At 44.5% G+C, this 16,976-nt stretch overlaps 1 protein-coding gene across 1 annotated transcript; it reads left to right on the top strand.

Moving 5' to 3' along the window:
- Positions 1 to 6,080: 6,080 nt before the first annotated feature.
- Positions 6,081 to 16,740, top strand: DHCR24 (24-dehydrocholesterol reductase). The gene is made up of 9 exons (XM_030033642.2): positions 6,081 to 6,402; positions 7,715 to 7,870; positions 8,284 to 8,389; positions 8,671 to 8,789; positions 8,880 to 9,143; positions 9,880 to 10,023; positions 10,987 to 11,184; positions 11,954 to 12,132; positions 14,433 to 16,740. Exons 1-9 carry the CDS (start codon positions 6,172 to 6,174, stop codon positions 14,584 to 14,586), a joined length of 1,551 nt encoding a protein of 516 aa, XP_029889502.1. The 5' UTR covers positions 6,081 to 6,171; the 3' UTR covers positions 14,587 to 16,740.
- The last annotated feature ends 236 nt before the right edge of the window (positions 16,741 to 16,976 follow it).

Here is a 16,976-nt window from a genome sequence, read left to right as displayed (position 1 = left end):
TTTCCGTGCAGACACCTTTGCCAATCACTTATTTGCAGGGGTGAGGACCAGTCTATTTATTCAGTCCTCAGTCTGAAATTGTTCTGTATCTCCATGAGATGATCCACACGCGGGAGCACATCTTGTCGCTCTCGATAGAAAGGGGCAGGAACCTCTTCTCAAAGCTTCCAGCTTCCTTCTGCTCAGCTCCATACACGTGGGAGTCGCTTCCCAACGTGGATTGCCACCAAGGCACATCTGCCATCGAAAGGAGGCGAGCGACTCGGAGGGAAGTAAAATGGCTTAACAGATACCGGCAATCAGCTTTTGACCTGATTTTGTACTGAGCTTTCTAGTGAAAAAGGAGCATTTGTGGTCTATCAGCATAGCGCTGAACCGTATTAAATAAGCCTCCATTTATCTTCAGTAAGACTAATACAGTTCCTTATTATTGGAACAATGGTATATTTTTGTCACCCTTAATTATTAACTTATCTGGCTGTGATTGCTTCGCTTATGAAAAGGATAAGCTAGGTAACTATAATAGCTATCTAACTCTTATATAACCAACATTTTAAACTTTTTTTTCAGCCGTTCTTCTCCTTTTTTGCCGTGCTTACAGCTTTTCTATTTTTCTTTGGCATAGGTAAGTAAACCCAAAGGGCTAGATCCTACAGTTACACTGATGTTTTTGGAGCATGGCCTGGAGTTTTATCAGTTTACATCATCTGGGAGTGGGCCCATGAAATTTTTAAAACGTTGAAATAAATGAAAGCAGACAGGTGATGGAGTGACAGCACCAGACGGAGAGAATGGTGATGGCCAAGGCAGTGAAAGTCTTAGCTTTATTTGGAGGAAAAGGGCCCGCAAGTACAGCTGGTACCAGGAGGCTAAACACACATACAGATTTGCTGGGAGCTGAAAACAGGAGAAAAATGTGGCCTGTACAGAAAAATAACTTCCAGTGTTTTCCTCCAGTGACACTGGCAAGCCTTCACTGTCACATTAGCCCCGAATGCTTTTTGCATGTTCCCGCAGCATTTGCCGCTTCAGGCAAGAGGAGGCCGGAGGCAAGTGATGGGAGAGGGTGCCCTGGAGTTGCTCATCACCAGCTGTGGTTCACAACTGCCTTCACGACAAAGTTCACCCTGAGCACCTTGGAGGCCACGGGTACACATGTCCATTATATCATGAGTCCGAAATAATATATTTATTGCCTTTCAGTGACTGCAGCTCCTCTCTGATGCCCAGCACAGTCAGTGTCTCCAGGATCTCACCGATGGAAGGAGACGGGGGACCACCACCGCTTCTCCAACTGCTGCCCCACCTCACTCTCCGAGAGCCTCATGAAGCCAACTGATGGTTGTCCATGAGCTCGCTCTCCTCCACTGCTCACCCACGAGGAGGGCGGCCTCCCTCAGTTTGTAGTTTCAGTGCTGGAACCCCAGGTCCTTCAGTAACCAGCTCATCATGCCTGCTACCTTGCCACAGCCATTTCATTTTTGCTGCTGAGGACACTGGCCCCAGTGACAATGAAGGGAGGGCTGAATTCCTTTCCCAGCCTGGCTCTCTGTTTTGACAAGTGATTCTTTTTATAAATCCCAGACAGTGCGTCTTTTCACAGGCAGTTGTAAAGCTGGATTTAATACACGTCAGAGAGAATACACGAAAGCTCTCGCACGTTCTGCGGCACGTTTTTTTTTTTTTCAGCGGCTCTGCGAACATGCTGACCGGCAGCTGACCTTGCCTCCTGACGCAGTGCACGGCCACCGAAGGATGGGACCCATTCTGCCATCGTTCATATTCCAGATTTCACTTCACACCCTACACCTGCTTCTTCCCAAGACGATGACTGGGGTCCCACCAGCCATCTACAATAACTCATTGCTGGAGTAGTGGGGCCACGCAACACGGCCAGTATGCAAGCACATAGGCTACAGCCCAGGCATCCTTGGTTCCTTGTCTTGCCTTGCAGCACCAGAGTTATTCCTTCTCCTGGTGAAGCCCTTCTCAGTGCAAACAGGGTGACTGCAGCCTTGAGAGGACAAGGGGAAGGCAAGGAAGAAAGAGCAAAGTCACCCTGAGGACTAGGTGTGCTGAGCAGGCTGGGCTACAGCCACCTGGAGACCCTTCCCCATCACAAATCCTTCCACATTAGATTAGGTCTGCCTACACCTAAAATAGCCTAATCATCCTAAAGATCCTGGTCTAAGCCTTCTTCAGATGGTGTTTCACTTTCCCTGAGAGCTCCCTGGCAGTTTCTAAAGCAACTATAATCCCACTGTCCCTTTTTGATCGATTTCCCAGCAGCCACCACAGCTACAGCTATTGTACTAAACCCTCTGCCCTCCTCCTCCTCAAGTCATCATGCATCTCTACTCCCTCACATGAAATATTTGTGAAACCTGAGAAGCGGGTCCTAGATAATGGATATTCTATTGATAAATACCTTTTAAAAAACACCATCCAGAAGCCAGGCAATTGAGCAACATAAGGTAAACCACATTCTTCCCATACACCCTCTAAAGAGAAGGTTTTCTAAGGTACAGCATGCAGGTTTCATGAATCAAGCATCAGCATAAATGTCTCTGCTGTCTTTTGAAATCTCCTGGACCTTGCAAATGTGCATCCAGGCGGCGAAAGGTCACACGGAGCCACGCCAGTTCCTAAGCCCCTGCTCTTCAGACAGGCAGGACCCTCACACCAGCTATTTTCCATTTAGATTTACACTATCAAAAGGGTTAAGCAGTGTTTGGCCACCCTTCCCCACATTCCTTGGAAACATATCCCAATCCTAGCACGTGGCTGTCAGGCGTTAGGTGGGATATGTGCTTCTCCTGCCCGGTACAGCCCTGCTTTGCCTCAGAAAAGCACAGAGCACTCCCCAAACCAGTCTTGCTGTGCCACAAAGTGACTTTTTTTTTCCCAGAGGTAATAGGTACGTATGTGTCATCCCTCTGGAAAATTCTGGCAGTTGTTCTGACATCATCAGTCCATAAAACAGCTGGTAATATTCCCCCGTATTTTTCCCCTTAAAGCCCTCAAGCTGAAATTTAACATTTTTCTTCAATTACTGGATGTACGGAAGCTCTCAAGATTCATTCAGCCCATATCCAGAGCAACACATGTCAACCTGCCAGCGTTCCACAGAAAGCCCTACTCCAGCCTACCTTCCCCAACAGGCTTTTCCTCCAAGGCAACCAAAGATACTTTGGTTTTCTCAGTAGAGGGAGCTTCTCACACAGCAGTTGGAACACCACCTCCCTCGAACCCTCTGAAACCCCATCCCATTTCTGACAGGACAAGCTCTGTGCCAAACAAACGTGCAGGAAACCTGAAGGTAGACAATTACGGAAATGTACTCCCAACCCCTAGTAACCATAGACTGGTTTCTTTATTAAGAAGGCTTGCAGCCTTCCCAAAATTCTTGATTAGTTTTCATAACTATTACTATTAAAATGCCTGTCCCTTTGACGTCCTGGTACCACTCAACAGCAGCTCTGTGGCAGTCAGTACCAGGGCTATGAGAGCTTGCATGAAAAAAAGGGCTTTCTAACGCGTTTCAATGCCTTTCTTTGGTTCCACTGAATGCCTCTTGATACTTTTCTTAAGGAGACAGAAGTTTTCAGCCTACTTTTGTCTGCAGCTCGAATGCTCAGTACATTATTATCATGTCCCTTTTAGCTGTCTCCTTAGACAAACAGCTGCAACTTTTCATTCTTTCTTTGTCCAAAAGCCTTTGCATAGTTATTACCAAGTCCTGCTTGGTAATGAACAGAGTCCTGCAAAGTATCAGCAGGGTGACCTGTGATGGGCTCTCACCAAGGAGATGGGTGGCTCCTGCACGGTCAATGAGAGGCCTCTGCTCTGCTCCCTGCATCCCACCTACACAAGCGTGTGTGGGGTGAACTCCACCAGAGAGCTGCTCCAGGCAGAAAAAAAATTGATTTGAAAAACAGTTCAATTCTTCAGTCAGATCAGTTCCCCGACCTGTTTTACTGAGTGACAGCAGAAGCATTTGTACTGCACAGTGTGCCCAGAACAGCATGAGTGGGCGGATGGGATGGCAGGAGCAGGAGGGAGGAGAGGAAGGGAAGAGGACTGCTTTTTTAAGAAGCACTAACAGCTTAAACACACTTAAAATGATAATTTAATTGAAGAGACCGGGGATTTTAGTCTTACAAAGATACCAAGGGAATCTTAGCTTTTCAAACCAGATTTGCAGGTGATGTTTTCCTAAGCCTACATAGATTGTTGGATGATGTTTTGCTCACACCTAAAATAACTAAAATTGAAAATCGTCGGCTTGTAAAACAGCTATCTCCCCTTTCCTCATCCCTTTCTGATTCCTGTATTTTCTATGCTTGGCATATCTAGGTACACAGGCGATTTCACCACAATTTTAATGGTGATTCACTCCTCTTTTAAAGCACAGTTTCACATAGCAATTTTTGAGCTCACCTGCTCCCTTCTTGCTGCCTAGGGCCTTACAAAAACAAGAGCAGAACGTGGAAAACATTATAAACACTTTTCAATGGGTCTTCATAAAAACAATTTCAAAACAGTATTTACACTAAGGTATAAATATCCCCTTATGAATAAATGATGCTGTTATCCAATAAGCCCTGCACTTGATCCCACTCAGATCAAGAATAATTATTTAGCTCCTTCAGAGAGGTTAAAATAACCTCTCTTAGGGCATGGGAAACTTCTTTTCTGTGCATAATTTCAGTCAGCAGACAAATCGGTAAATAAAATCAGACCACATCAAATCAGATGTAAGAAGGAAAAGAGCTAGTGGGCAGACTAGGCACAAGTGCAGTGAATGTAATTGGGCCGTGAATAAATTTAGGCTGGAAATCAGGATACCGTTTCTAAATATCAGAGCTGTGAAGTTTCAGATCAGTCTTTTGATAAAAGCGGTGGGACAAAAAATGAACAGGGTTCAAAACAAAGCCTCCGAGTTGTCTGAAGGAGACTACAAGGTGTGGCTGCCTGCCATAGCTGAGCTCTGAACCTTGATGCAGCGATCGCTCCCAGTCTGGTGCTCCCAAGTATCTCCTGTGGCAGCTAAAGGCAAAGGCGACTATTTGTCCTGCTGACAAAAGAGGAAGAGGCATCATCCGACATGTTAGTGTGCTACATCGCCATGGTAGCGTCCTCACAGGACACACCTTGGCACCATGTTCCTCTCTGAACCCAGCGGTTCCGCGGCAGGGTGTCTCTGCCACTCCGGGGTCCCTGACAGCACTGTGCTGCGTCAGCACCTCCTGGGGCCGTCACTGCCTGCGGGGCACCTCTGCCACTGCCCTCTCAAACAGCACGCTCTTGAGGGACATAGCAGGTTTTAGCTTAAAAAAGGCACCTTATTTTCCTCACAGACTTCGCATGTCTTCCCTCCCGCTGTTACGTTGTGGAGGGATTTTCTGCCAGGGTTTTAGAGAGCAAGCCATGTTTTGGAGGGGGATATCTCCCTTCATCCTTCTAGAAAGTGGACCGCACGGGCACTTTCGACTCCCTGTGGGAGACACCTGCCTTGCCAGGTTCGCTGGCACCTAAAACAACACCATGAGGGTGCCCAAGAGGGGCACGCAGAGGTCTTTGGCTCCTGCCCCCCAGCCCAAAGGCACCAGGGCGAGCCCCTTGCCCGAAGGACACCGGCCACCACAGCACCTCCACCACAGAGCTGCCAAGGGCCTGATCCCCAGCCTCACACCTCCCTCAGCCCTGACTGGGGAGAAGTCCTCTGCCTCAGGCCCGGTCCCCTGCCCCACACCCCCCCCTCCGCCCCTGCCTCACGCCCTGTCCCCCGCCTCACGACCCGTCCCCAGCCCCCGGCCGGGGCTCCGACCCTGCCCCGGGCCCCCCCCCGGCCCCCGCCGCCCCACGGGGCGAGGTGCAGCCCACGCCGGGGCAGCGGGCCCGGGCGGGGGCCGGCGGCCGAGGCGATGAGGGGAGAACGGGGCCCGCCGCGCGCAGCCAATCGGCGGGCTCAGCGCCTGGTCCGATCTCCCAGGAGCTCTCTCATTGGCCTCTCCCCTCCCCTCGCCTCACGGCGGAGGCCGGCAAGGGCCAATGGGATGCGGGGGGATGGGGGCGGGAGGCGGGGCCGGGCGGCGAGCGCGCGAGCGGCGGGCGCGGTATGGAGGGGTCCCGGCGGCCGTGAGGGAGCGCGTGCGGGCGGCGGCCGCCATGTCGCCGGTGTGGTCGCTGGGCGCGGGGCTGCTGCTGCTGCTGCTGTGGGTGAGGCACCGGGGGCTGGAGGCCGTGCTGGTGCACCACCGCTGGGTCTTCGTCTGCCTCTTCCTCCTGCCGCTCTCCATCCTCTTCGACGTCTACTACCAGCTGCGCGCCTGGGCCGTCTGGCGCCTCCACAGCGCCCCGCGGCAGCACGCCCAGCGCGTCCGCCACATCCAGGCGCAGGTGAGACCCGGCCGGACCCCCGCATCCCCCGCCCCGGGCCGGGGGAGAGCTCGTCCCCCGGCCCGCTCCTTGCCAGCCTGCCTCCCCGCTGCGGTGTGCACCGGCGCTGGACGGGGCCTGGCGGCCAGCCCCCCCCCCCCCCCCGCCGCCTCTCCCGGAGCCGGGGCAAAATCCAGCCTCGAATCCGGTTGCGGCAGCCGGAACGGGAAAAAGGAAACGACTAAAAGCCAGCGGGTGTTTCTGCTCCTGTGGGTTTTGGGGTTTTTTTTTTCCCCCGTCTGAAACTTCTCGCGAAGTTGCGGCGTCAACAGCTGGCAAGTCCAGATGCGGCCGTCCGGCTGCTGTCATTGTAACACCCTCAGAGACGTGCTGTGAATCTCTCTGTACGCTCACACGGCTCAGGCACGTACGTGTGTGCGCGGGTGTAACGTGAAAATGTTAGTCTTTGAATGCTTGGCTTAATACCGTGCTTTAATACCACTTACACCCAGCTTCTCGGCATTGTTGGTTCCAAGAGATGATTGAAGGGGAGCTGAAACTTTTCTTCCACCCTGAAATGCAGATTTCTTTAATGTTTCTGTGCTGTCTAATATTTATGATAATTCTGTCACGTCTACTTCTGTTCTCTTCCTTGCCTGTCATGTTCATTGCAGCTACAGATGGGTATTAATGTGCACGGAGTTATTCTTTGAGGGTTTGGGGTTGGGTTTTTTATCACCAGCTGTAGTAGCAGTCGAGCTTTGAAGAAAATGCTACAATTGATGTTTTTTCCCCAAATGTTAACCACTGTGGCTTTGCAAAATTCGTGGATCATGTGTATGGCTTACACATTTTCCCTCCCAACTTTTCTGTCTTTGCCTGTTCATTTTCGGGCTCAGACCATTTTTTGGTGTGTTTAGGAGGAGGCATTGTTTCATTAAACTTCACAGAACTGACATTATTTATGACAGTGATAATACCTCCCTTTGAGTATAGGTTTTCCTGTGGATTTTTAAAACTTCCATTCTAGTTTTCCGAATCCCATCTCCAAAAAAACCCCAAAGCTACGGGGTATTAGAAATGCTTCCTCTACATAGACCCCTCTAGTCGTATTTTATTTAGAAGTTCAGAGGTCTGCAGAGAGACTTCCAAAGCGTCACTACTCAACATAGAGACATCCAGACTTCGTTACTTGCAGGTAACAAGCGTGTAGACGAGTAACAACATTTCTGAATGCTTTTTCACAGTGAGGGAAAAATGTTTCTGGTATACATTATTGACAATGTAAGGCGTGTATGCCTTACAGCGTCAGTTCAGTTGTTACCTCTTGCAGGTTCGGGAGTGGAAAAATGAAGGCAGCAAAAGATACATGTGCACTGGCCGGCCTGGCTGGTTGACTGTATCACTTCGTGTTGGGAAGTATAAGAAGACTCATAAGAACATCATGATAAACCTAATGGATATTCTGGAAGTGGACAAGGAAAGACAGGTAACAAATTCATCACAAAGCTTTTTTACCATATTTGTAGCTGAAGACGAGATTAGATTCCATAAAGAACAAAGGATTTTTGTAGCAGTAGACCCACCAAATTTCAGGTTTTACAATGTGTGCTTGGATCATTCTATCCAAAAAAACAGCATATGGAATTGCTTAGCTTTTATGTGCCGAAGTCTAAAAGACCAGATTGATTTATGGTTTGGGGGACTGAGCAACAAGATGTTGAGGCAGAGGAGGAATCACTAAACAGTTTCAACTATTTTTAGTAGTGCTCTTAGGAAAGTAAGTCTCTGAATTCTGATAACAGATGGAAGTACAATCCAGTTAGCCATATTTTGTCATCGTTAATGCTGAACACTTAATTTACCCTTTTTTGGGGGAATGGGGTTTTTTTTGCTTTTTAGGTTGTTCGTGTGGAACCTTTGGTGACCATGGGCCAGTTGACTGCACACCTGAATCCCATGGGCTGGACTATTCCTGTGGTACCAGAGCTTGATGATCTTACAGTAGGTAAGGGTCGTTGTGGTGACAAGAGACTCGCTGATTTTGCTGCATTTTCATTAGCTTTTTATGCAGTAACATGTTGCATTATTTTAAAGGTTCTGGAAATACTCTGTTGAACCTTATGTTCTATTGTGGTATTTATGTTATAAGCACTTCCTTTTTTTTTTTTTTTTTTTTAAATAGTCTTAAAAGTCATGCCCAGAGCTTAAAACTGAGGTTTTCTTCTCGTAAACCACCTCCATTTTGGAGTGTGTTTCATTTGATTTCTTATGTGCTCTCTTGTTAAGGTGGCCTGATCATGGGAACTGGCATTGAGTCTTCATCCCATATCTACGGACTTTTTCAACACACCTGTGTGGCCTATGAACTTGTTCTTGCTGATGGAAGCCTTGTGAGATGTTCACCAGTAAGACAAAATGTTATTTTGCTATCATTTACAATGTCATTGACAGTTATCGGTATGGATATATGATTTAGTATGACATACTTTTTGCAGACTGAAAATTCAGACCTGTTTTATGCAGTGCCTTGGTCTTGTGGTACTCTGGGTTTCCTGGTTGCAGCAGAAATAAAAATGATTCCTGCCAAGAAATATGTCAAAATACATTATGAGCCTGTGAGAGGACTGCAGAAGATTTGTGAAAAGTTCGCTGAAGAATCTAAGAAAAAGGAGAATAGTTTTGTGGAAGGACTTGTGTATTCTTTGGAAGAAGCAGTCATCATGACAGGAGTCTTGACTGATGAAGCTGAGCAAAGCAAGGTAACTAAAGGGAAGTTACAAAGAAAAAAAACGCCCCCAAAGTTTAACTGAAGCTGTACAATATGCCAGTGTAAAGCCAGAATCATTATAAGATTGGAACAATCTCTTAACATGGGATTAAAAGTCACATCTGTCCATCAGAATATTTTAAATTACAGCTCTTTGCTACTACAACAGAGCCTGTACTCAAAATCTCTTCAATTGATAAGAAATGACCCACTGATTTCATTGTTCTAGCAAATAATTTTGTCTACAGCCTTTTCATTGCAGTATCTAAGGAGGAAGCTTTTCACAGCAAGCTTTTAATACAGTTAATGTTGGTAAAACACATCAGGGACATTTATAGGAGGGACACGCTAACTGTTCACTGCAGCCCTCAACCCAAATGTTTCTCCTCTGCCATAATGAGACTTTGGATTAATGATGGGTTGAGAGATCAGTACTTTAGGTATCCATTTCTGTCACATTCATGGTCTCTTAATCAGCTTGTAACAGGCAAGCCTTAGCAAGCCTGATTTAAATTAAACCTTAATGGCAAGAAGGGTAAGAAGGAGCCATGCATGTGGAGAAGTGAAGGCTCCCTAAATCTCTTGTGACAGTCTCATTCAAACTGTCACAGAGGGTATAACATTGATTCTTCACTGTAACGGAATTTGGGGACATACTTAGCGTTGTCCAGTAAGGTGTAACTGTTACCTGTGTTGGTATTTGCTAATGAATGCATGTTTTCTTGTAGATAAACAGAATTGGCAACTACTACAAGCCGTGGTTCTTTAAGCATGTGGAGAAGTATTTGAAAGCTGACAGGACTGGAGTAGAATACATTCCCTCAAGACATTATTACCATAGACATACACGCAGTATCTTCTGGGAGCTCCAAGTAAGACCAGTTCCAAAACTAAAATAACATCTGCAGGAAGGTATTCTGGTCTTTCCCGGTGTAGGTACAATGTACCTTGTTCCCCTTGGCCACACTTCTGTCTTTCATGGCAGAAAAAAACAGTGACGTTTATGGCAAATTTAAAAGTCCTGCGTTTGGGCAAAATAAATCCAAAGGCACTTCCTTATATATAAGGTGTTGTATCATAACCTCCTAATTTCCATTTTAGTGCTTTTCTGAATTTAGACCTTAAGTACATATTTCAGTGTTAAGCTTTTATAGCTACTAAGTGATTTCCGAAGGCAGACAGTGGAAAAAACATGAATGTGAAATTATGGCTGAAAATTTGCCCTGCCTAAAATCAGAACACTGATTATACAGTAAGGTCATTAATCTGGATTTCATAAAGTATACGTTGTGATGTACATTTACGCAAAACTTTATTTGGCATTCTGAAATAGTCCCATTGCGACATTTGGAATCTCTGGCGTGAGATACTGGATCCTTTCAGCTCCCGGAGACGTTAAACAGGAGTTGGCTGCGCAGGAAGTACTTAAAAATTTACAGCTTTACGATTTTTTTAAGACCTGATCTTGTATGTGTTTATTCTTGCAAGAGTTGTGTAAGTTTGGCTTCTTATGTGCTCCTTCCTTAGCTGTTGTAAAATAATAGCCTACTGTTCTCTGAACTTCATTCTCTGAACGTATTTGGAGCTGAGTGTGTTGTGATTCATATGACTGAAAATCAATCATTGTAACTAGAGGAGGCTTAGGGCAAGGCTGTGTAGCTAAGTTCAGTACAGGCCTCTCTTACTTGTTCGTATTTGTATTATAGTAGTTTAGCAAAAGTAACGACAGTTAAATCTATTGAAAATCTGGCTTAATGTTGCTCTGAGGATTCTGAAGGATTGTCTTTTGGTTCACTTACATTCTTAAGTCAAACTTTTTTCTTTCATCTTTAAAGGATATCATTCCTTTTGGCAATAACCCCGTTTTCCGTTACCTGTTTGGCTGGATGGTTCCTCCAAAAATCTCTTTGTTAAAACTCACCCAAGGAGAAGCTATTCGAAAGCTGTACGAGCAACACCACGTTGTACAGGACATGTTGGTGCCAATGAAGAGCCTTGAGAAATCTATCCAAACCTTCCATGCTGACCTTAATGTAAGATCACGTGGTTTTAAAATGTAGTGAATCTTGGACTGTGTGTAATAAGAGCTGTGACTGTTGGTCTCAAGGCGTAATAGTCTGCTTGTGTAAAAGGTCATTATCGTATCCTGGGTAGTACTGTGCTTTGTGAGTCTATGATGCAAGGCGGCAGAAGAAATCAACACAGCTTTCTCAAAAAAGAATAAAAACATGAGATTCAAATGTTAGTAGAAGGCAAATATTTCTAAAAGGTTTCATCACTTAATAAAACTTGAACTGATTTTTCTTTCACCTGAAATCTCTGGTGGTCTCACTAAACCCCAACTGTGGGAATTAATTTCCCTTTCTTGCTTTTATTTCTGAATTTATTTTGGTTACTATAAAAAGTACAAACTTGGAAATTTCAGTTTTGGACTGACCTGGAGAAGAAAACTCTTAATTCTCTTTTTACTCAGAAAGTGTATTCAGTTGTTGCTTTGGGATCAGGGATTTTTTTTTTTTTTTTTTTTTTTTTTTTTTAATTTCAAATATTTAAGGGGGAGGAGATATAATTCTAGGAGGACATTGCACATATTCTGAGCATCTCGATCTATTTGTGTTATCATCATTAGAAAGTGTAGCTAAGAACCACAACAAGAGAACTGGAAAGGAATAGCTGTGTAAGTTTCGATCCCAGATTGGGAAGAAGTCCTCTTAACTCTTCATTTTGTTACCTTTACTAGGAGATAGCTTAAAGGATTGTTTTGTTAAAAGTAAGTGATAAAGTGTTTTCTTACCTCTGCAGGTGTACCCTCTTTGGTTATGTCCTTTCATATTGCCCAATAATCCTGGTATGGTCCACCCAAAAGGGGATGAAACAGAGCTCTACGTGGATATAGGAGCTTATGGAGAGCCCAAAAGGAAACAATTTGAGGCCAGGGCTTCAATGAGGCAAATGGAGAAGTTTGTAAGAAGTGTGCATGGGTAAGGATCCCACTCCTTAGAACAGTAATAATGCCATATAATTTATATTGCCATGTGGTTTAATCACAGTTATTTAATCCTACGGCACTTTAATATTGCAATCATTTAACAACCACAATAATTGGAAACTGATTTTAATTACTAATTCTGATATTATGATTTTTAAATATGATTTTACTTTCATCATTTGATTGCAAAACGAAACAAATGAGCACACTGGCTCAAGTTCTTGCAACGTATTTGGGAGCTGGGTAGCTTCAGGTCGCCTGTGCATTCTTTCAGCTCCAGGCTGCTGTAGGAGAAGAGTCTCTGCTGCAACAAAATACATCCATGCAACCAGGTGCTGAAAGACCTCAGCAGGTCTGTGCTGACTGTACATAAACAAGTTGCTGTCCAGAAGTGGCGTTAGCGTGGATCAGTGACCGCTCTTAGCAAGGCTGGCTAGCCCAGCCCTCGGGAAGGCAGCCCCTGAGCTTGCATACTGGAGCTGACTTGTTTCAGGTCGTTTCAGAGCTGTTGGCCGCAGTCCCTCCAGGAATTCCACAGGCTGTTAAAGTTTGGACAGCTTCCCTGCCTGCCCTTGGGACCGTTCTGCTCCCTGCAGTCCTTGCAGCGTCTTGCTGCAGCTCTGCCCCGTCCTTGCGCTGGTGTGTCCTTGCACAGGGAGGCCAGCCTTGACTCTTCCCTGCAGTCCCTGTGCGGTGGTGGGAGTCTTTCCTCCCTCATAACTTGTACTTCCGTAGCTTCCTTTTCCCTGCCCCGACTGTTATTACATAGGACCGCAGTAGGCGTGAGATATGTGCCCACCATCTGTCACAGACTCATGCCAGCCTAATTTGCTGTAGTAGTGTCAGTGGAGAAGCAGTTACAGGCTTGTTTCTCAGGAACAAAACAACAACTACACAGTATTTTTACACCATCAGTACAATTTATCCACATTTCTATTTTGACCTACTTCTCAGTCTAACAGTGATTATATCCCGTGTGGCTGAGTAACAGTGGTGAGTCTGCTTCAAGATGATTTGGAGAGTGTAAATGACTTTTAGCTGCAGTAAGTTATCTGCCAGAGAACAAAGCAACCGAAAGTTAATTTTAAGCTTTTTTTAATTAACTTGAAATTAAGCTTTTAATTTAAAGCTCTTTACTAACAAAGTTTTGTCTATTCTCTACCTGTCACTGGGAAACGAACAATGGATAAATGCTTAATCTTACAGTTTTGTAATCACACACAACAATAGAGCCTTTATGTAATAGTTTTTGTTTTACAGCTGTACTCTGATGCTAGCTGCATTTTAGAGCACACAGTATGAAAGTAAGGAAGAGTCCACAGCTACATAAGGATTTCATTTATTTTTGTAAATGGACCTTTGTTGCACTGTGCTTCATTTACACTATAAATTTATCTTCTCGGCCTGGTCTGATTTGGCAGGCTTTTGCCTTCCCAGTTATATTCTCAATGTCCAGTTCAAAGAAACCTTAAAAAGCCAAAGAATGTATTGCTACATCTGCCTGGAATGCATTTGGAAACGCAGGCTAATAGGAGACGCCATGACTGTACCTCCATGGATCATAAGAAAGCATGCAGAAAAAATACTTCCTTTTTTTTGAAGCTGGAATTAAAAGGTTTTGAATGGGAGAAAAAGGAAAGGAGGCTTTCAAAAGCAGTTAGAAAAGTATTTGTCAGGGAGAATTTAGGTTATGTGTGGTTTTCGGTGCAAGGGGCCAGACTCTTGATTTGGGGGAACTTTTGAAGTTCTCTCTAGACTTGTGTTCCTGTGAACACAGGTTGCTAGAATACAAGTTGCCAGAAAATCTGACTGCAGATGGTTAGGATGCCTAAACATGAACCACTGTTTTATACACATTTTTTAGTCCTCCTTTTCTCTTTGCAGTGGCAAAACTAATGAAAGTATGAATGCATTGATGGCTAAAGAAGTGTTCTGAACCATATTTTAAAAGCAACAGTTATTTCAATTGCTTTCTTTTCCCATCTTCCCCTTCACCAAAACAACTGTGGCGGTAGTCTGCTGTTTTCACCATTACATGTTATTTCCTCTTGGAAAAGAGATCATGGTAATGTTAAATCCACAAAATAGAATTGGCCGAGTGTCCCAGTGTAATCCATGTGAGCAATTATATTTGCTTGTTTTTAAAAAGCATTTTTGATGGGGTTTTTTGTTTTATATTTGCTATTCATAGCTTCCACTGAAGTTTTTTTTTAATAATCTATTTCAAATCTTGTGGCACAATTAATATTGAATCTCTGTCTCTTTATTTTTTTTATTTTTTCCCCTCTCCAGTTTCCAGATGCTGTATGCAGATTGCTATATGACCCGTGAGGAGTTCTGGGATATGTTTGATGGTTCATTATACCACAAGCTGAGGGAGCAAATGAATTGCAAGGATGCCTTTCCAGAAGTGTATGACAAAATCTGCAAAGCTGCAAGGCACTGAGACTGGATGATCTAATCAAGCAATCAGGGAAAAATGAATTTACCTATAGTTAGTCAGTATATCCTTTAAAAAAAAGCTTTATTGCTCTCCAAATAAGCTCATTCTTGTTGATGTTTAAAGGTATGAATTCCTGCTTTATGAATTTATGTTTAGTATTTCTTCGTATGTTTTAAAACCAATTTTCCAAACTCAAAGTGATTGTTTTTAAGAAATCTTAAGTGCTAGCCTTTGTATCTAATGTAGTGACATAGGTGAATTCACCTATTTCCAAGCATAAGAAAAATAATTGGAAAGGATGAAGACACTGGAGTTACACCAGCTGTATACTATAGCTATATTTAACATTACTTTTGAAAATGGTAGGGAGGGCTCAGAAATAGGTGCCAAAGCTGAACGCATTGTCAAATTAATCATGATGTTAAAAACATTTGCCTCCAGTCGGTAACCTGTAGGACAGCTTAGCGACGGTACCATAATCTTCCGGCTGTACAGCGCTGCGTGATGTTGTGTGGTACCATACTGCTTGGGTTGTACCGTACTATAATCTCAGCAGAGCAGTTAAACTCCCTAACAGTGGCCTCAGTTTAAAAAATGAGCATTGAGGTGTGAAGAAAATGCTTTTTACTTGTGCCTATCAGATTTGTACTGATTTTGATTATAAAGTGTAAGTGGATGTAGGTTTTAGGTATTTTGTAATTGGCTAACAGTGCATTGGTTTTTTGCCCCAAAATATCAATGTTCTGGCTTCATAGACTACTGAAAAAATTGCTGCTATTTCATATAGCCAAGTTTTAATCTCAGTTTTTACTTGTGGGTCAGTTTATTTGGATTTTTTTGGTTTTGTTTTGGGGTTTTTTTTGGCGGGGGTTTTGCTTGTTGCTTAATTTTAGTGCCTTATAAATACGCAGTTGGAGGAAGACGTGGGTTATTTTCAGACCGTTCTGTTCTGGCCGGTAGGAAACAGAAGTCAAGGCTTTATTTACACGAGGTTTGTTAGAGCAAGTGGCTCTGGATAAGAAGAACTCTTGTGAATCTTGATACACGCAGGCTTTGGTTCTGACTCGAGTGACATTTTTGCTTTTCGTTTTAGCTGGATTAGGTTGATAGGCTTTGTAAAAGGACTGTTTCAGTCACCTGGAGAGGAAATCAACAGCAAGTACTGTTCAGTTCCCCTTCTGCTGCTCACTGGTGAAAACGGCACAGTCACGCACTTCGTACAGTGTAGCGTAGAAGTGTGGAAATGTTTTGACCCCGTAGCCAGAAACACGGTTCCGAACCAAGCCCGTGTCTTGTCCAGGCAGTACTCTAAATTGTTACTTGAAACGTTACTGAGCTCGAGGGAAAAGAAAGTCATTTTCTTGAGGCTTGCATAGGGGGTAACATGAAGAACTTTTTAAACAGTTACCAGTGGGAGGCGTTGTCATTTTTATATGAGTGCTAAACCAATGATTTTATTTATTGATAGATGGATGTTTATGGTCCAGATGAAACCAATGATAAAGCAGTAACAAGAATAAGCTTGGCCTGTTACTCAGTGATGCATGCTGGGCAAGCTGTGTGCAAATAAGGTACCCCTTAAAATCCCCCGCAGGGGACTGGTAGCAGGGGCAGCCTGCCAAGGGGAGACGCAGCCAATGCAGAGGGCCTGCAGTGCTGCCCAAGCCACGGAGCCGGACAGGAGGTGGAGCTGTGTCAGTGATCCAGGAGCATCTGCTACGCCGTTCCAGGCTTCGGGGTACGCAGGAAGGCAAACGCTGGTTCTCGGGGTGTAACCTGCCCTCCTGCCCCTGTGAGGGAAGCGGCACGAGAGCCGTTTCCTTGTCCCTGGCGCAAAGCTACGATTTAGCCCAGTGCTTGTAAGATAACCTGCACAGAGCAAGAATGGGTTGGGTTAGCTTTTAAGGGGCGATGTTAAAACGGCTAGAGGATGTGCAAATACTTTTACTTAGGCTGTGTTTCTCTCACTTCTATACTGATGATCTATACTGATAGGTATACACTGTATTTGTTTTTTCACTTCTTAATTTATTGGCAAACTTTGTATGTCATGATTGGGTACTGTAACTGTATCAGTCACACACATGCACATGCATAATTGCTGTTGCTCTTAATTTTTGGTTGTACGGGCTGTTTAAAATAAAGATCTAGCCAGCATACTGTTCAAAGTGGTGTCTTTTAATGAATGATTATTTACTTTTCAACGGTTCTGCTTATCATTTCTCATGCTTATTGTATTGCTACAAATGGTCAGCGATTACTGAGAAAAGCTGCTGCCTGGGTAAGAGACCAGAGGCGTTGTGAGGCTGCTTGGAGATGAGGACCCTAGTGCTGCAAGCAGCTTTGAAGGAATGTCTTTGAAGACTGTGAGTCTACTCTTATCTCTGGCCCAA

The sequence above is a fragment of the Aquila chrysaetos genome, chromosome 12 (genome assembly GCF_900496995.4).
Source record: "Aquila chrysaetos chrysaetos chromosome 12, bAquChr1.4, whole genome shotgun sequence".
NCBI lineage: Eukaryota > Metazoa > Chordata > Aves > Accipitriformes > Accipitridae > Aquila > Aquila chrysaetos.
This window is presented reverse-complemented; position numbering and strand designations above follow the sequence as displayed.